The following is a 17616-nucleotide window of genomic DNA, read 5'->3' on the forward strand; positions in this document are numbered from 1 at the left end:
CGTCATTCATACAGTAAATCTCTCCCGAGAGAGCTCGGTCGAGGACAATCGCCTCCTCGTCGAGGTCCCTTGTCCTCGCTCTCCACCCTCTCGCTCGCGATGGATTCCACGATCGAGTCCATCCTGTTCATCGCACGCGAGGTCTACGTCTACCAGGTGCGCCCCGCCCCTCGTTCCCCGTCGCGCTCCCCTCGTCGTCGTCGTCGAGTCGTCGTGGCCGGTTCCCCCGGCTCGGCTCTCGTCGCCCGCTCTGCGCGTGAGCTGATTCTGATCCGAGCAACAGATCCCACCAAGGCAGTCCAACGCGGGCTACCGTGCCGCAGAATGGGGCGAGATGTGTGTCACCCTCCCCCCTCGTCGCTGCACCGCCCCCACCCTCCCACCTCCCTCTCACCTCAAAGCCCTCCCTCTTCCCTCCCACACTGACTGACACGATCCACGCACCCCCACAGGACCGAGCCCATGTGGCGCGGCCGCCTGCGCGTCATCGAGCGCGGCTCGGACCTCCCGACCGAGTGCCTCCTCCACCTCGAGGACAAGGACTCGGGCGAGCTGTTTGCCCAGGCGCCCTACAAACCCTCGAAGCAGAACCCCAACGGCGGCTGCGAGGCCGTCCTCGACTCGTCGCGCTACTTTGTCCTCACCGTCGTCGACGGCACCAACCGCGCCTACATCGGCATGGGCTTCCCCGAGCGCAGCGAGGCGTTCGACTTTAACGTCGCGTTGCAGGGTGCGTCCCACGTCCTCCAGTCGTCTCTCTGTCTCTCGCGAGATGATGATACTGACTGACTCGACGTCGTCCGGGCAGACTGGTCCAAGCGGCAGAACCCTCCCAAGCTCCTCCCGACCTCCTCGTCGTCGTCCAGCTCCTCCGCTCCCACCCAGCCCTCGCGCGACTTCTCGCTCAAGGAAGGAGAGACGATCGCGATCAAGCTCGGCGGCCTCTCGACCAAGAAGAAGGCGCCGGCGACCGGTGCAGGAGCAGGAGGAGGAGCGGGAGGAGGGGGGCTCGGAGGGTTCATGCTCCCGCCGCCGCCGCCGGCACCGCCGCGTGGGAGGTGAGCCGTGCGGGCGCGAGTGTACATGTCGGCGGCGGGCAGGCTGTATCGATGCTCGTCGGCGTCGAGCGAGAGCGTTCAGGTCGAGAGTCGCTCGCGCGAGCTGAGCAGGACGCTTCACACGCGGCGCTGCTTTGCCAGAGTTGTCCGGAAGCTAGTGAGAGACTCTGTACTCGTCGACGAGGCCCCTCGTAGCCGCACAGAAGAGCCGTAAGGGCGCCCGTCGCCGGCTCTGTCGTCGTTTCGCCCGGCTCTCCTCCTCCCACCCTACTGGCCAATCGACGCCAGCACGAGAGCTCGCCAGACTACCGTCAGTCCACCCGCACTACCTCAAAACGTCCACACGAGCACTCGCCATGCAGCCCAACGTCGCCGCCGCCGTGGACGAGGCCGCCTCGACTTCATCAGCTGGCTCCGATTCCACCCCGACACAGGTGCGTCCAGGTCCTTTGGGCGCTCGCGCGCAGCACAGAGACTTACCCAGAATCTCCCACGCCCCCCTGCGCCTCCTCCCGCCCTCCCACGCCGCCCTCGAACCCTCCCCTCCTCGCCTCCCCTCCTCCCGACACCCAGCCCGAGCAGCCGCCCACGCGCGCGGCCGCCCTCCTCTCGGCTTTCACCGCCTTCCGCACCGAGCTCGACACGCACCACGCCCAGCGCGAGCGCATCGTCAAGCTCTCGCGCGACGTGACGGCCCTCAGCAAGCAGCTCATCTTTGTCCTGCACCGCGTTGGCGCCGCCGCACCGGGCGACGCGAGGGACCGCGTCGTGCGCGAGGCCGAGGCAAAGATGGAGGGGCTCAGGGCGCTCTTTGCGAGGTTGCAGGGCGAGGTGAGCGGGGCTGACTTTTGGAGGTGAGCCCGGGATCGGTTTCTCCTCTGCGCTCGAGTCGCGCGGGCAGGTCGCATGCCGACATGACCCGCAGCGTTGATGGGTCGGGAAACCGCCTGACCCACTCTTCCTGTCGCAGGTACGAGCGCAGCGTCAGCCCGGGCATTCAGGAATACGTGCGTCGCCGCCGTTCTCTCTCTCTCTTGCCTCGCCGCGAGCTGACCTTTGTACCTCGTCTCGCAGCTCGAGGGCCTCACCTTCTACTACTACCTCGAGCACCACACCCTCCCGACCCTCGAGCAGGCGCAAGCCTCGCTCTTCCCTCCCGCTCCTGCACCTGCCGCCGCCGCCGCCGACGCACCCTCCCCCTCCGCCGCCGAGCCGTCCGCCCCACCACCCGAACCCGCACCGGCACCCGCACCCGCACCCGCTCCAGAGCCCTACTTCCACGTCACGGTCGACGACTACCTCGGCGGGGTCGCCGACCTCACGGGCGAGCTCATGCGCCTCGCCATCGCGAGCGTCGGCAAGAACTTGACCGAGTCGCTCGTCGTCCCGGGCCAGGGCCAGAGCGAGGGCAAGGAGGGCGGCAAGGGGTTCGCCGACATTGAGCACATCGGGAGGCTCGTGAGGGAGATCCAGGCTGGTGCGTCGCGCGCCCGCTCGTTCCTCCTCCCCCTCTCTGTTCCTCCTCGGCTCGAGTGCACCCACTCACCCTCCTGCCCGACACGCCGAATCCGCAGAGATGACCCCTCTCGCCGCCTATGCGCGCTGGCTCCCCAAGAAGCTCGCCGTCCTCGACCAGTCGCTCGCAAAGATCGAGAACGGTGCGTCCCCTCCTCTCCCTCTCTCTCTTCTCCTCTCTCTCTCTCCCGCTCTCTCTTCCTCTCCCTCTCCCTCGCGTCTCTCTAGACCCAAGCCCTGACCCGCTCGCGCGCCCGCAGCGTCGTACAACCTCCGGATCCGTGGCGCCGAGTACCGCGACTCGCCGGCCATGCTGCAGGCGCTCGCGAGGCGCGAGGCGGACTCGGGCGGTGCCGGTGGTGGAGCGGGTGCGGGTGCGGGGCAGGGGAGGGAGGAGGTGGTTGGGGCGTGAGGAACGAGGGCCGTAGCGAGGTGGAGCAATGTCCTTGCTCGCTCGCGAGGGGGTTTCGAGAGTCGGTCGAGCGGCGGCTCTGCTTCGTCTGAGTGCATGGCGACCTGCAGAAAGCGCCGAGCTGGTGCGAGCGCTCTACGAAGCTGGACTTCCTCGTCTGCCGGGTCGCGAGCCGCAGCGAGTTGCCCGCCGTCCCGCTCGCCTCCTGCGCGCTGTGCGACTCGCCCCAGCTGGCGAGTGCAAGTCTCTGCACAGCTTGCCAGAGCGCATGCACCCTCTCAAGCGGCAGCGGCCACGCAGCTCCTCGCCGAGTCGCCATCGCGCCGCTCGACCTTTCTCTCTCCTCCACCTCGCTGCACCCGCTCCACCTCGCTGCACCCGCTCCAGCAGCATGCCGACTGTCTCGGCCTCGTTGAAATGCTCGCAGCGCACCCCGACGAGTGCGCCGGCCAAGCTTGCCGGGCTCACGGGCTCCTTTCGTGCGACCTTCGGCGGCAGCCTCGGCCTGCCTGACAGCGGCCTCGCCGTCAAGCTCGAGTGGGACTCGGTCGAGCCGGTCAAGATCCTCAGCGGCACGATCGTCCACATGGGCGACTACCTTTACGGCCGGCTTGAGTACCCGGACGGCAAGTGCACCTTGCGCGAGTCGTGGTTCCCGCCGACACGGCGTGGCTCGATCGTCCTGCAGACCAACGCTACGAGCTCGGTGGACTATACGGTCGCGCTCGCCATAGCGACGCCCGACTATGGCCTCTTCACCTGGGAGCGCAAGATTGCCGACATCGAGAAGCAGACGTCGCCGGCGTCCCTCGCCCTCGAGGCTGCCGCCTCGCACATGACGAGTGCGTTCTCGTTCCCCTGCTCTCGCCGGCCAGATCAAGCCGACCTGACTCTCTCGCGCCTGCAGCTCTCACGCACGGTCAAGCCCCGAACAACGTCTGCCTCGACTTCCTCCAGCTCGGCCGCCAACTTTGGGCGTCCGAGACGTCGCTCGTCCAGATCTCGCCGCACTTCAAGGACATCCTGTCGTCCGAGTTTGCCGAGGGCACGTCGAGCATCGCCGACCTGTCGATCAAGGCCGCCGAGCACATCTCGTACGAGTTCGGGGACTCGGACGCCGAGACGGACGCCGTCGACCTCGCCTCGAGCCGGGAGAAGGACCACCAGAAGCCGCTCGCACCGTTCAAGCGCATCCCGATCAACGACGTCCCGTATTCGACCTACCTCGCCGTCCTCATCTGGGCGCAGACGAGCCACATCACGTTCGCCCCCCTCCTCTCGACCTTTCGCCGCCCCGGCGTTGACGATGCTGCCGCCAGCGGCGCTCGCCAGGACGCCGTGCGCGCCCTCGCCGAGACCAAGAGCCCGCTCCTGCCCGTGCCCGTCTCGCCAAAATCGGTCTACCGCCTCGCCGACTACCTGTCGCTCGCGCCGCTCAAGAAGCTTGCGCTCAACAACCTCGTCTCGCAGCTCAAGCCCGAGATCGCGGCATACGAGCTCTACAGCGACGTCGCGTGCGGGTACGACGACGTGCGCGACGCCGTCCTCGAGTACGTCGTCGAGCACTGGAGCGAGGTCAAGGTGTCGGCGGCGACGAGGGCGGTCGAGGCGGCGGCGAGGGAACTGCCGCTCGGCGCGGCGAGCACGGCAATGCTTCTTGCGAGGCGTCTGACCTCGAAGTGAGCAAGGGAGGAGCGTGTCGGAGCGAGGAGGCATCGAGCGAGGGGGGATTGTCGACAAGGATGGGTCGAGGTAGGGACGCTGTAACGTCGAGCCGTCTCTCTGCAAGGCCAGCATGTCCGCTTGACGCAGAAGAGAGATGCAGAGAGCTGTCGAGCCCGCCGAGAGCGAGCCTGCTGGCTCTCGTTTGACCGCGCGGACCGTCGGTTCAACCTCTCGCCCGCTCGCCGCCTGCCTGTCGTCGCGCCCTGGCCGCTCAGAGCTGTATTCTTTCGATGTCGTGGCTGCTGCTATGCAGCTCGCGTCGATGCAGCCCACGCAGCACGGAAGCGAGCAGAGACGCGAGGTTCGGAAGCGGTCCGTGCAAGCGTCTCGCTCTCGCCGGCTTGAGGCTCACGCTACTGGCTATGCATCCGCCCCGAGCGAGTTTTGAGAGACGATACATCGACGACGCTTCAGCTTAGCGCGGAGATGGCGAGCTCCCCGCAGAGAGGGGCTCGTGCTTGAGGGTCCGCGGACTCGCCGGCGCTCGCGCTCTCCCCTCGGAACCCGGGCTCCCTCGCTCTCATCCGCGCCCTCTACCTATGCCCGTCATCACTGGCTCAGTTACGTGCACCGGCGGCGCTCCAACGGGCGACTGGTCCGAGCTGGACGGGTGCATCAGCCCTGGCGGTTACCGCCTCGTCGGGCGCCAAGTCACCACTCTCGGCGACTACGCTCTCACGCTCGAGTGGTGCGAGGCCCGCCCGATGAAGGTCATCAGCGCAACGTGTCGCGTCTATCGACGCCGGTCGAGCACGCCCAGCTACCAGTCGCTGGTCCACACGTGGATCGTCAAGGAGACGCTGTTTCCTTTCGTCCGTGCCGGCAGCGCCGTCATCTGCCCCGCGCCATGGGGAGAGCACGTCGTCTACACGGTCAACATCGAGCTCGTCACGCCTGACGACGGCCTCTTTGCCGTCGAGCGTCGCATTGCCGGCCTCGAGCAGCAGGTCGCGGACCTCGACCTGGTCTGCTCGACTCGCACGACGACCGCCGCTCACTTTACGAGTGCGTCCTCTCTCTTCCGATCTCCCACAGAGGGGTACTGAATCTCAAGTTCCCAGCCCTCGCTCTTGATCAAGCCCAGAACGACGTCTGCCTCGACTTCCGCCAGCTCGGCCGCCAACTTTGGACGATCGAGGCGTCGCTCTACCAGATCTCTCCGCACTTCAAGGACATCCTGTCGTCCGAGTTCGTCGAGGGCACGTCGACCGTCGTCAATCCGTCGAGCGAGCCGGCCGAGCACGACACGTACGCGTTCGAGGACTCGGACGCCGAGACGGACGCCGCCAGCCTCACCTCGAGCCGCCAGAAGGGCCAGCAAAAGCCGCTCGCGCCCTTCAAGCGTATCCCGATCAGGGACATCCCGTACTCGACCTACCTCGCCGTCATCGTCTGGGCCCAGTCGCGCCACATCACGTTCGCGCCGCTCCTCTCGACCTTTCGCCGCCCCGGTCTCGACGAGCCCTCCGTCGATGCCGCCCGCCAGGACGCCGTGCGCGCCCTCGCCCTGACCCAGAGCCCGCTCCTCCCGTTCCCGGCGTCGCCCAAGTCGGTGTACCGCCTCGCCGACTACCTCTCGCTCGACGACCTCAAGCAGCTCGCGCTCGACAACCTCGTGTCGCAGCTCACGCCGACCAACGCCATCTACGAGCTGTACAGCGACGTCGCGTGTGCATACGACGAGGTGCGCGACGCCGTCCTCGAGTACGTCGTCGAGGACTGGTCCAAGGTCGAACAGGCGCCGGCGACGAGCGAGATGGCGTCGGTCGACAAGGAGCTCCCCGTCGGAGCGGCGAGGACGGCGATGCTGCTCGCGACTCGCCTCGGCCGGGTCAAGCGCTAAGGAGGAACATCGAGGAGGGGCTTGAAGGAGGGTCCGAGCGGGAGCCGGTTTAGCTTGAAACGTCGTCCCAGTTCTCGAGTTCTCTCTCGGTCTAGCGAGAGCGTCGACGACGAGTCTATGTACACGAGAGAGTCTACAGCGCCTCGCCTCGTCTATGCTGCGCGTGCCGGCTCGACCTTGACCGGCAACCCGACGCCCTCGTCATGCGGCAACGCGAGCCCTCTCTCCTCCTCCTCCGTCTCGCCTGCCTCCTTCCGCCGCTCCTCGACACCCACCTTCTCTCCCCTCACTGCTCGCGCACCCGGATCCACCTCAGCCGCACCCGCACCCGCTCGCTGCGCCTCGACGTCGACCTTCCCAAGTGGTGGGCCCGCCTTCGCGCACGACGAGTCGCACGAGCCCGGCTCGCTCCCGAGCTGTGCGCGCGTGCGGCGCGCTCGAGGGTTGAGGACGAGAGCGAGGAGGAAGATGACGATCTCGGCGAGGAGGACGACGGCTGGATCGGGAGAGGAGACAACAGGGTCAGTTTGGGAAGGCGGGTGGGACGAGAGGGACGAGGAGGGGCGCACCGTAGCCGGCGAACGCGATGCCGTCGAACGAGTCCTTGAACGCGAGGCTCATGATCGAGAAGACGGCGCCGAGCGAGTCCTGCAGGCGCGAGAGAGAGAGAGAGCGTGAGCGACGCGAGCTCGACTCGGGCCGGCACGAGAGAAAGAGGAGGACGCACCATTGCGAGAAAGAGGTACGAGAGCGCATAGACCTCGCGCGCCTTGTAGATCTCGATGAACTGCGGCACGAAGCCGACGAACAGGAAGATGTCGCTCAAGATGCCCCAAAGCATCGTCAAGCCGTCGCTGTGGTGGTGGTGCTCGACGAACTGCGGGCGAGGCTCGAGTCAGTGCCAGGGGCGAGAGGAGGACAAGGAGAGGACGTGGGCGCACCCTCGACGCGTAGACCATGCCGACCTCGAAGCCGCTGCACGCGATGGCGTAGAGGAGGAAGGCGCCGACGGCGCTGTACCAGCGGTAGCCCTTGTCGTAGTAGAGCATCTGGCAGAATATGACGGCACAGAGGGCGCCGTAGCAGTGCGGCTGGACGACTGGGAGGGCGAGGGTCGAACGAGGGAGGGCAGGAAGGGAGGGCGAGGCGAGGGGGCGAGGTCGAGGAGGGGGAGGGGCCGGCGCAAGAGGTCAGCGCGGTTTTGGGCAATGACAGAGCGAGCGTGGACGCACTGATGGGGATGCTGATGTTCTGCACGATTGTAAAGATGCCCAAGGAGGCGCCAGAGAGCATCCACGAGATGCTGCGAGTCGACGAGGAAGAGAGGGTCAGCGCTTGTTCGACAGCTCCCGGATTGCTCCTCTCGCCGCGAGAATGTGCTCTGTGAGGCTTTGTGAGGCTCTGCGACGCCCTGAAGCGCTCTGAGACGCTGAGGGAGAGAGGCTGAAGAGGAGAGAGGGCGTTGGACGCACTAGAGGAGTGGCGCGAGGCCCTGCGTCGTTTTGCGCTGGTAGTTCAGGTGCTGCTGAGGAAGTAATTGCAGGCAGGGTCTCTTTGACAACGCCCTCGAGCACCTCCAGGCGAGTGGCGGTGAGCGGACATGAGGAGCGAGAAGCGAGGTGGACCAACTCGCGCTTGACCTCGACTCTCGCTCTCGCACCCCGCCGTGTGGAGTCTGGCACCGCTGCAGCCGCTCGTACGCACTTCTAGCCCCCACCTCGCCCAAGTCGCGCCGCCCCACGAGGTCTCGCTCGCCCTCTCCCCGTCCTCATCAGCGACTCGCGTCGTCCTCGACTACGACCTCGGCACGGGCTCCGGACACGGTTGGAGCACCGCAGGATTGTCTGAGAGAACGGTGGGAACGGTCAGATGCGCGACGAGTGTCTCACGGGTACGCCCCCTCTCCCTCGTCCTCGTCCCCCACCTCCTCCCTTCACAGAGACGAGCTGACTCGTTGCGCCCTGTCAGATGCCTGGCTCGTCCCCCCTCAATGCAGTGCAGTCTGCCATGACCATCGATCGTGCGCTGAGCGAGAGAAGCCTCGCGCGCCCGCGACCGCCGCGACCCGCTCGTCTTTCGCCTCCCCCTTGCCTGCTCAATCCTCGGCTGCGACCGCGCTCTCCTGCGGCCGGCTATCGAGCTCTCTCGGCGGCCGAGACGCTCTCAACGGCGACGCTCCCGCTTCCATCCCTCCACGGTCTTGGACCGCGAGCCGCTCCTTCTCGCTCGCCCCTCGCGTCGACCTTTGGGTCCTCGCCTCGCCCTCTCCTGCAAATGCTCGTCGCTGTCGCCTGCACCTGCAGCGGTCGGGATATCTCCTGCTATCCTTTCCCTCCCCCTCTGCTCGTCGCTCGCCGGCCTTGAGCGAGCCGAGGGCCGTCCCGCCCTTCCTGCGAGGTCCGGCTCGCTCTGCCGCGAATGATGTTCAGAGAAGCCCTCTCTCGTCCGGCAGCTCTGTCTCGGGCTTCAGAGCTTCGTCTCGACCTCGAGCGAGTCCCTGACGAGCTTCGACGACGACGAGTCGCAGCTTCGCTCGCCGACCTTTCGTCGTCGCGCTTTTCTCGACGTGCCTCGGCGGTACCGCTCGCTGCTCCTGCCCCAGCTCCCTCAGCTCGTCGACACGCACGGTGCGCTCGCGTCGAGCCGCATCGGTATCTCTCATGGCGCGAACAGCACGTGAGCGTCGTCCACAGCGCTTCGACCTCGACTCGTTGGCGCTCTCCTCGCCGCACGGACCGCGTCGACGCCATGGAACGTCTCGGCAAGGTTCAGCTCGACCGCGCTCATGTCCTTGTCGTGACCGAGAGACCGAGATAGCCTTGCAGAGCGAGGTGCGGCAGCTCGACGAGCCAAAGACGAGCTGTGGAGCGCTCTCGAGGGCGGCTTTCCTCGCTCTCGAGGGCGGCTTTCCTCGCTCTCGACGGCGGCTTTCCTCGCGCTCGACCGGAAGGGCAAAATGCCGCTCGTTAACGACAAAGCGAAAGCGAAATCGTACTGCATCGGCTACGCTCAGAAGAACGAATCGAGGAAACCCGTGTCGAGACCGCCCGGCCCCGCCTTGACCTGCCGCTCGGCGTGCGGCTTGACGGCGCCGGCCTCCTTGCGCACCTTCCTCGCACGCTGCACCTCGTCGTACGCCCCACGCTCCAACTCGATCCCCTCGCGCTCGCCGGCCGCCTTGAGCGCTGCGCGGCGCGCGACGCGCTCCTCCCTCGGCAGGTACGGCATCGGGAGGCGGCCGTGCTTGAAGATGTGCGCCGGCACGTTCTGCTTGCGCATGAAGAACGTCCAACGGGCGCCCGTGATGATGCCGTGAAGCGACACGGCGTTGAAGTCGGCGATCGTGCGGAAGGACGCGAGGTTGTCCTCGAAGAAGGTGGGCGAGATGGTGGTACCGAGCTGCGCGACGGCAAGGGGGGTCAGAAAGGAGACCAAGAGAGGGAAGGGCTCGAGGACGCACCGTGTCGCACAGCGAGATCGTCTTCTCGAGCGCGTCGATGATGTTCTGCTTGCTGTACTTGAAGCGCCACGAGTGGCTGTCGAACGGGCGCGTGTTGAGGCCGATGCCGTTGGTGAGGTCATTCGTCGTGATGACGAGATGCTCGATGACGAGGAACAGGGCCGGGCCGGCGTCGTTGCTGACAGCGGCCGGCACGGTGAAGATGACCTGCTTCTTCCACTCGGCCCAGGGCACCTCTGCGCGAGTGAGATGCCGTCAGTTCGAGTCAGGTGCGTCATGGGGAGGGAGACACGGACGCACCCTTGCGCGCCTTCCCCATCTTCTCGCTGATGGGCGTCGTCTCGTGCGCGGCGCACCTCGAGGTACCGGTGATGAAGGTGTAGCCTGCGTAGCGACGCTCCTGCAGTGAACCAGAGAGTCAGAAAAGAGACCTGTAGGGCAGAGAGAAAGAGAGAGGGCGGGCGCACCTTCGCCGAGAGGACGTACACCGCGGCACGGCCAAAAGTCGAGAGCTCGGGCGCGTTCTTGAGCAACACCTTCCACTTGACCGCAAAGGCGAGAAGCTGGTCGTCCGTCTCGCACTGCAGAATCCTGTCGACGGGCACGCAGAGGTCAGGCCGGGCGAGGAAAGGATCGAGAGGCCGAGCGAGGACGCACGGCTTGTACGCCTTGTAGATGTTGGCGTTCGTGATCAGGGCGTAGACGAAGCTAACGCCGGCCTTGAGGATCTCGACCTGCGTGCCGTTCGAGCTGTGCGGCGCGAGTGTCGCCAACAGGAGAGGGAAGAAGTGGGGCAAGGGGAAAAGGTCGAGGGAAGGGTCAGTGCTGCACGTTCCGCCGAGGGCATGGAGGAGGGACGCACAGCTTGATCTTGCAGACCTCCTGGTAGAAGCGGTCGAAGCTCATCGAGGCCCAATCGCCCTGGCGCTCGAGCAAGAGGATGGCCGAGTTGAGCGACGATGAGACGAGCCTGTGGAACAGAAGGGTCAGCTTCCCTCTGCCGCTCGGCGACGACGACGACAGGGAGACAAGAGGGACGCACTTCCACATGTCGGCGTGTTGCAGGTACTCGCGACGCTGCACTTGCAGCCAGATGCGCAGGTGCTCGGGCAACTGCGAGGGCAGCTGAGGTCAGTCCCGGCCCTGACAGACAAAGAGGAGGAGTGGAGGCGCACCTCGGCAGCAGTCTCGCACTTGTCGAGGTACGCCTGGACGAGCGGCGCCGTGTGCTTGGCGAAGAAGGCGGCGTCGGCCTCGGGTGACGGCGGCTCGACGTCCTCGTCCTCGTCATCGCCGAGCGCCTCGTCGTCGCCAAGGACGGACACGTCGTCGAGGTCGGCATCATCTGCACCTGCGAGGCGACCGAGCCGTGGTGAGCGTGCGAGGCGAGGGAGGAGGAGGAGTACTTGACCCGCGCGCGACGACCGCGGCGGCGCGCGATCGATCGAGAGGCAGAGAGAACTCACCCTCATCGTTGTCGCTCTGCTCCTCCTGCTGCCCCTCGCCCCTGCCCGACACGCTCTGAGCTGCGCCCACGCCCGCCGACGATGCGCCGCCCGCCGCCCCCTCGCCGACCTCGCCCTCGCCCGCCGGCCCGCCCGAGCTGCTCGCGCGCGCGGCGCGGCTCTCCTGCGTCCTCCCACTCGTGCTGCGCGTGCTCGAGTCGGCGGGGATCTTGTTGGTTTTGGCGGTGGGCAGCTCGGCGGCCGTGGGCTGATCCGGGGCGCGGGCGGTGGAGGAGCGCGAGCGAGGTGCGTTGGGCGAGGTCGAGGGTGGCCGTGTCATCGTGGTTCAGCGCTCGTGGAGGTCGACGCTGAGAGGTCGACGTCGTGAGGGTTCTGGCAGGAGGCGAGGAGCGCGCGCGACCGAGGTCGAGCGAGAGCGTCCTGAGCGACGTCCTCTCCGCGCTCTCTCCGACCCAACCCTCAACCTCGAATCGTGAGTCCGGCGCGTTCCTCCCTCCTAGCCGTAGTGTGGGTGTCCACAGGGCCCAGTCGCACCGCCCCATGCAGCGCGCTGACCTCTCCTCCCTCCCCTCCCCGTCCTCCTCCCCCACATCTGCCGACGTCTCTCCCTCGACCTCCTCGCCCATTGCGCCCGCGCAGCCCACTTCCCCGTCACCAGCAGGTCGCTCCGCACCCACCATGCCACCGATCGTGAGTCCCACCTCCGTACTCTCGTCCTTCCCCTCGTCCTCCCCTCCCCCTCCTCCTTCGGGTCGCCGTACCACTCGCCGCGCGTCTCGCCGCACTCTCGGATCTTCTCCATGACCGTCGATCGTCGTACTGATGCCGCTCCTCGACCTGCAGGTCGCCGGCAGCGCGCCGCCCGACAAGATCCGCAACCTCGCCTCGATCCTCCCCAAACTCGCCCTCGGCGACGACGTGCCCACGCACCTGCGCCCGCTCAAGACGCTCGCGACCCCCGCCCTCATCGCCAAGGAGGTGTCGCTACCCGGCGGCCAGGCCGCTTCCCCCATTCTCCTCCTGCGCGGCGTCGTCGGTGCGCCTCCCCTCTTCCTCCTCCCCTCCCTCCCCGCACTCGCCCCGCCCAACTCTGCCCTTCCTCGCCGCACGGTGTCCATGGGGCCAATCAGACTGATCATTCGCGCTCTCGGGCGTCCTACACAGGCGTCAAGGCCTCGCAGGACCACCCCGAGATCGGCCGCCTCGCCCACACGCTCGACAAGACGCTCACCAGGTGCGCCCCCTCTCCCTCCTCTCCTGCAGGCGTCCGAAGGTCCAGCACTGACTGGTGCATCGTCCTATCGCAGCATCTACGCCCTGCCGCTCCACGAGCGCAGCCTCAAGAACGACGAGATCGTCTTCCTGCAGAAGGCGTTCCACGAGTGCATCAAGGTGCGTCTCGACTCAGCCCGAGCCCTCCCTCGTCACCTCGTCGCAGCCCTGACGCCCAGTCGTCGCGCCTGCAGGCCAACCTGTTCAAGTTCGACGACCTCAAGGGGATGATGTCCAAGTACGCCGTGGCTGCGCACGAGCACGCCGTCCTCGACGCGCACAAGGACCTGCGCCACGCCATCAAGAAGGAGGACAAGAAGGAGGAGAAGCACCGCGACCAGGAGCACGCCGTCGCACAGCATGTGCGCGCTCTCGGTGCCGTCGAGCCCGAGATCGAGCCGATCGTGTACACCAAGGCCGAGCAGATGGCGGGCGCCGTCCTGTCGCTCCTCAGTGCGTCCCACCCTCGCTCTCTGTCCCCAGCCTTTCTCGAGTCGAGCCCTGACGACGCGCCGACGGTCCCGCAGACGTGTACCTGCGCCGCAAACGGTACGCGCCGTACTATTCGGCGATCCTCCCGGCCCAGTCGGTCAACGACATCGGCAAGTACGACGGCAAGCGCGCGAGCTACGTCATCAAGCCCGGTCACGAGAAGGACGTCCTCGCGACCCTCAAGGAGATCACGGCGGTCCGTCCACTCCTCTTCCTCCCCTATCCTACAAAGTGGGGCTGACATGGACGCGCGCCACACCCAGGCCAACGGCATGGGCTCGCTCACCAAGGTCCTCCTCGTCGAGATCGTCTCGAGCATCGGTCGCACCAAGGAGCAGGTCACTGCGGCTGCCGCCGCCAAGAAGAAGCTGAGCCCGCTCGACAAGCTGGCGCGCGACTACATCGAGGTCGCAGCCGGCCACGTCTCCAAGGTGCTCCGTGCGTCCCACTCTCTCTTTCGCGTCCCTGTGCCGCATCCAGGCCTTCGCCCGGGTCAGCTCATCCTCGCCGACCCTAACAGACGTCAAGCTCCTGTCGGTCCAGTCGGCGCCGCTCTTGTACAACTACCACAAGGGCATGATCAAGAAGGCGTTCGCCGACGCCAACGGCGAGACGCTCAAGCGCCGCAAGAAGGAGGGCGCCGGCGAGCCCTTTTCGACCGCCGAGTTCGCGGCCATCGTCAAGTGCGTCCCTTCTCGCCACCCTGTCCTCTCGCGCGTCATCTCAGGGCCCTACTGACGCTATGTGCGTATAACAGGGGCCTCGAGACGCTCACCAAGAGCTCGCAGGAGGAGCAGGAGGGCGCGCGCGCCTCGACGCTCGCCGCAGCCGTCAACGTCGTGAGCAAGTACGAGCGCTCGGCCTTCCAGTGCCTCATGTACACGTACCGCCACGCGTCGACGCTCGCCGTCGCGCTCGTCAAGGTGCGTCGAGCATCGTCCACTGCGCCACGTCACGGCGGCCGCACTGACCTCTCCTCCTCATGGCGCAGCTCGGCCTCAAGGACTCGCACATCCTCGCCGTGTTCCCGCCGCACCGCGCCGACATGGTCAAGGAGGCGATCAAGTCGCACAAGGAGAAGAGCAAGGGCAAGCAGCGCGCGATCGACCCGGCCGACAAGGCGCTCGAGAAGAACGACGACCTCGACGAGCTCATGCTCGCCGGCATCGTCAAGGTCGAGGACATCAACGACTCGGACCTGATCGACGCCGTCGTGTGGGAGACGACGGTCAAGGACGAGGAGGAGCAGCGCGAGCAGGGCTCGGGCCAGAAGGCCAACAAGTCGGGTGCGCCCTCGTCTCTCTCCCTCTCGCCGATCCTCTCCCCCCTGCACACGCACCTGACTCACTCGTCCTCGTCCTCGCCTCCCGCAGGTGGCACCAACTCGGCGTCGACGTCGTCGGCGCCCAAGTCGCTCCAGCCGCAGCAGAAGACGGCCGTCCGCGAGAAGGACTACAAGTCGGGTGCGCCCTCGTCTCTCTCCCTCCCGCCGATCCTCTCCTCCCTGCGCACGCACCTGACTCACTCGTCCTCGTCCTCGCCTCGCGCAGGTGGCTCGGCGTCGACGTCGACGTCGACTGCGTCGACCAAGGCCAAGCCCGTCAACTCGACGCCCGTCTCGGCGTCGTCGCTCCAGACCAAGACGGCGCACGCGTCGCAGAGCACGGTCTCGAGTGTGCCCAAAGGCCTCAAGCGCAAGCCCGACGAGTCGGCAGCCTCGGGCAACGTCACGTCGCAGCGCGAGGGCTCGCCCGTCCCCAAGAAGGCCAAGGTCGACAAGGCCAAGGTCGACAACGACAAGAAGCCGCACAAGAAGCAGGCCGACATCGCGTCGCTCCTGATGGGCATGCGCCCGATCAGCAAGATCAAGAAGCACTCGTCGACCCTGAGCAACCTCCCCGTGAGGGAGGGCTCGCTGTTCGCGGCCGAGACGAGCGCGTGGATCAAGAAGCCCTTCACTGTGCGCACCGCCTTTCTCTCGTCTCTGCCTGTGCGCCTGTGACTGACTCTCGCCCCGCCCCCTCTTGCCCTCGCCCTCTCGCTCCCTCGCAGCTTGACCACTCGGACTTCACCAAGGGCTACAACAGCCGCCGCCTGCGCGCCTCCGCGCAGCACAAGTACGACCTCGTCAACGGGCGCTACGTGCTCAAGCCCTCGTTCTCGTCGGGCGCCGAGGCCGACGACTACGACCACGGCGACGCGTCGATGGACGACGACTGCGTCGTTGTCGAGGACGACGACTGCATCGTCGTTGAGCGTGCGACCGGCGGCCGCGTCGAGCAGGGCGGCCAGTCGGGCAAGGACGCGACCGAGGGCTGAGCGCGAGGGCCTCGCCGAGCTCATCCGCCCGCCCTCTCTTCCCCTCCTCCTCTACTCCGCCCACCTTCCCCTCCTCTCTTCCTCCTCTGCATGCTTGTGGCGTCGGCGTCTGGGATACGGTGTCTGAGGGTTACGGTGTCTGGATTTGGGTTCGTGGGAATCGGTGTCTGGTTCGGGGTCTGCGAGTTTGGGGTCTGAGCGTCTCTCGGTTTACGGTGTCTGTAACTTTGGCTCTCGCTTTCCCTCTCCTGTCGCACTCTCTCGGTGACGAGGCTCTCGAGAGCTGGCGACGAGTCGAGGTGAGGAAAGTGCCGCGTTCCGCTCGTGCTCGCAAGGACTCTGACCGCTCGCCGACGACGAGCGCACACGGCGGGCGGAACTCTGGCGGCGAAGCTATAGGGAGCAGGCCACGAGGGAGGGAGAGGCTGCTAGAGGTGCGGGGACGGCCGCGAGGGCAAGGCGAGGGAGGAGAGAGGCTCGAGCGTGCGGGCGCTCGCACCCCTCTTCCTCCTCGCTCCCTCGGCGCGCCTCATGCGCCGCCTCTCGCTCGACACCTTCTACTGCCCACGTCGAGCTCTACTGCCCTCCACTCGCTGCGCTGTTGCGCTCACGCTCGTGCCCGCCTGCTCCTGCTCCTCCTCCTCCTCCTCCTCCTCTCGCACCTCCGCCTTCTCAACTCGCTTTCTCTCCCGTTCCTCGCTCCCTGCTCCGACTCTAGAATGCTCGATACTCTCTACTCGCTACAACAGCCGAACTACAGCTGCGCTTCCGCTGAGAGTCGTGCTCTGCGCTCGCAAACGCGCCAACCTGGCTGCGTGAGCTAAACTCGGCGAACTCTCGGTGAGCTCTCGGCGCGCGCTCGAGACGGTCGTGCAGCACAAGCGCGTCGTCGTTACAAACACCGCCCTCAGCTACTCGCTCGGCGGGTGCCTCGTCGCGGCTCCCTCGCCCGCAGCAGAGCTCGCCGCCGACCCAGCTCGCGCTCCACCGTCCGCCGCAGCGGCAGCCGACGTCCCAGCTCCACTCCTCGCTCCATGCTCTGCACTCGAGCGCCCCGCACTGGTCGCCGATGCGCGTCCCTCGATGCGCGTCGAGCCCGACGCCCTCGGCGCCGCGCGACCGGCCGCGGCCGCGTTCGCGCCGCCGACGCGCCCTGCGAGAACCTCGGCCGCAAGAGCGGCGTAATCGGGCAACACCCGAGGCCCGTAGTCGGGTGCGGTAAAGCCGGCCGGCGGCGGCGCAACGGCGGTCGGGAACGGGGCGGCGACGTGCGACGGCCAGCCGGCCGCAGCTTGCGAGTAGAGGATCGGCCCAGATTGCAGATGAGCCGGCTGGAAGATGGTCGAGGAAGGGTAGAAGTTCCCAATGTGAGGCGTGAAGCCGAACGAGGTCGGCGGCGGCGGGTGCTGTTGAGGCGGGAAGCCGTGCCAGGGCGAGATCGGGAGAGGGTGAGGGAGGTGGTTCGAGGTGTAGGGGTAGGCATTGGCGACGTGTGCGTACTGCTGGACGGGGTAAGGTGCGGGCGTCGGGTAGGCGTGGGCTGGTTGCGGCGGAGCGAGAACTGCGCAAAGGGCGTCTCGACATGAGCTCGCGCTCGACGAGGCGGACGAGGGTCGAGAGAGGAGGGGAGAGAGGACAGAGGGGAGAGAGGACAGAGGGGACGCACCTGCAGAGCGAGGCGAAGCCGCCTGAAGCGGCGGCCTCGAGACGAGGATGTCGCAAGCCCGCCACGTCGGCGACGGCACCGGCAGCGCGAACGGCTCGAGTGTGTCGCACGTGAGGACGGGCGACACGGGCGGCGTGAAAAGGGTGCATGCTGTCTGTGGGCGAAGCAGAGTCAGCGCCCGCCGAAAAGGCGAACTCGAGCGAGAGGGAGGAGAGGAAGGGGTGCGCACCTCGGCATCCTCCACGGTCTCCCACGCGACCACCGTCCACCCGCACATGCGCGACGTCTGGCGCACCCCTCTCGCGTGCGTCGGGCGCGCGCCCTCGAACCCGAGGCTCTCGAGCTGCCGCCACAGGACCTGGACGGCCGAGTACGCGTCGTGCAGCAC

General features: G+C 67.0%; 8 protein-coding genes across 8 annotated transcripts; 5 read left to right on the top strand and 3 right to left on the bottom strand.

Moving 5' to 3' along the window:
* Positions 1-99: 99 nt before the first annotated feature.
* On the top strand, positions 100-1062 carry RHOBADRAFT_31389 (uncharacterized protein; the record flags this gene model as incomplete). The annotated part of the gene is made up of 4 exons (XM_018412968.1): positions 100-156; positions 284-336; positions 453-730; positions 809-1062. The coding sequence occupies 4 exons, from the start codon at positions 100-102 to the stop codon at positions 1060-1062; spliced, it is 642 nt and encodes a 213-aa protein (XP_018273070.1).
* Positions 1063-1414: 352 nt separating this feature from the next.
* RHOBADRAFT_51988 (uncharacterized protein) lies at positions 1415-2985 on the top strand (the record flags this gene model as incomplete). Its single annotated transcript, XM_018416113.1, has 6 exons — positions 1415-1492; positions 1632-1912; positions 2029-2065; positions 2133-2535; positions 2633-2716; positions 2834-2985. The coding sequence occupies 6 exons, from the start codon at positions 1415-1417 to the stop codon at positions 2983-2985; spliced, it is 1035 nt and encodes a 344-aa protein (XP_018273071.1).
* Positions 2986-3376: 391 nt separating this feature from the next.
* Positions 3377-4770, top strand: RHOBADRAFT_51989 (uncharacterized protein; the record flags this gene model as incomplete). The annotated part of the gene is made up of 2 exons (XM_018416114.1): positions 3377-3827; positions 3893-4770. The coding sequence occupies 2 exons, from the start codon at positions 3377-3379 to the stop codon at positions 4666-4668; spliced, it is 1227 nt and encodes a 408-aa protein (XP_018273072.1). The 3' UTR covers positions 4669-4770.
* Positions 4771-5249: 479 nt separating this feature from the next.
* Positions 5250-6553, top strand: RHOBADRAFT_42237 (uncharacterized protein; the record flags this gene model as incomplete). Its single annotated transcript, XM_018414029.1, has 2 exons — positions 5250-5715; positions 5772-6553. 2 exons carry the CDS (start codon positions 5250-5252, stop codon positions 6551-6553), a joined length of 1248 nt encoding a protein of 415 aa, XP_018273073.1.
* Positions 6554-6650: 97 nt separating this feature from the next.
* Positions 6651-9340, bottom strand: RHOBADRAFT_51990 (uncharacterized protein; the record flags this gene model as incomplete). The annotated part of the gene is made up of 8 exons (XM_018416115.1): positions 6651-6750; positions 6865-7049; positions 7123-7201; positions 7281-7430; positions 7495-7652; positions 7786-7856; positions 8026-8078; positions 9290-9340. 8 exons carry the CDS (start codon positions 9338-9340, stop codon positions 6706-6708), a joined length of 792 nt encoding a protein of 263 aa, XP_018273074.1. The 3' UTR covers positions 6651-6705.
* Positions 9341-9557: 217 nt separating this feature from the next.
* RHOBADRAFT_51991 (uncharacterized protein) lies at positions 9558-11798 on the bottom strand (the record flags this gene model as incomplete). Its single annotated transcript, XM_018416116.1, has 9 exons — positions 9558-9952; positions 10014-10249; positions 10314-10413; positions 10481-10604; positions 10671-10763; positions 10876-10983; positions 11056-11126; positions 11189-11364; positions 11480-11798. 9 exons carry the CDS (start codon positions 11796-11798, stop codon positions 9563-9565), a joined length of 1617 nt encoding a protein of 538 aa, XP_018273075.1. The 3' UTR covers positions 9558-9562.
* A 359-nt stretch (positions 11799-12157) lies between these two features.
* RHOBADRAFT_51992 (uncharacterized protein) lies at positions 12158-15562 on the top strand (the record flags this gene model as incomplete). The annotated part of the gene is made up of 13 exons (XM_018416117.1): positions 12158-12169; positions 12323-12515; positions 12644-12713; positions 12787-12871; positions 12946-13204; positions 13279-13439; positions 13507-13681; positions 13764-13926; positions 14001-14166; positions 14235-14529; positions 14617-14706; positions 14794-15203; positions 15296-15562. The coding sequence occupies 13 exons, from the start codon at positions 12158-12160 to the stop codon at positions 15560-15562; spliced, it is 2346 nt and encodes a 781-aa protein (XP_018273076.1).
* A 1292-nt stretch (positions 15563-16854) lies between these two features.
* RHOBADRAFT_51993 (uncharacterized protein) lies at positions 16855-17123 on the bottom strand (the record flags this gene model as incomplete). The annotated part of the gene is made up of 2 exons (XM_018416118.1): positions 16855-16968; positions 17063-17123. Coding segments are annotated over 2 exons (174 nt in total), but the record flags the coding sequence as incomplete, so codon positions are not given.
* Positions 17124-17616: the final 493 nt, after the last annotated feature.

Source organism: Rhodotorula graminis (assembly GCF_001329695.1).
Source record: "Rhodotorula graminis WP1 unplaced genomic scaffold RHOBAscaffold_3, whole genome shotgun sequence".
NCBI classification, from domain to species: Eukaryota; Fungi; Basidiomycota; class Microbotryomycetes; order Sporidiobolales; family Sporidiobolaceae; genus Rhodotorula; species Rhodotorula graminis.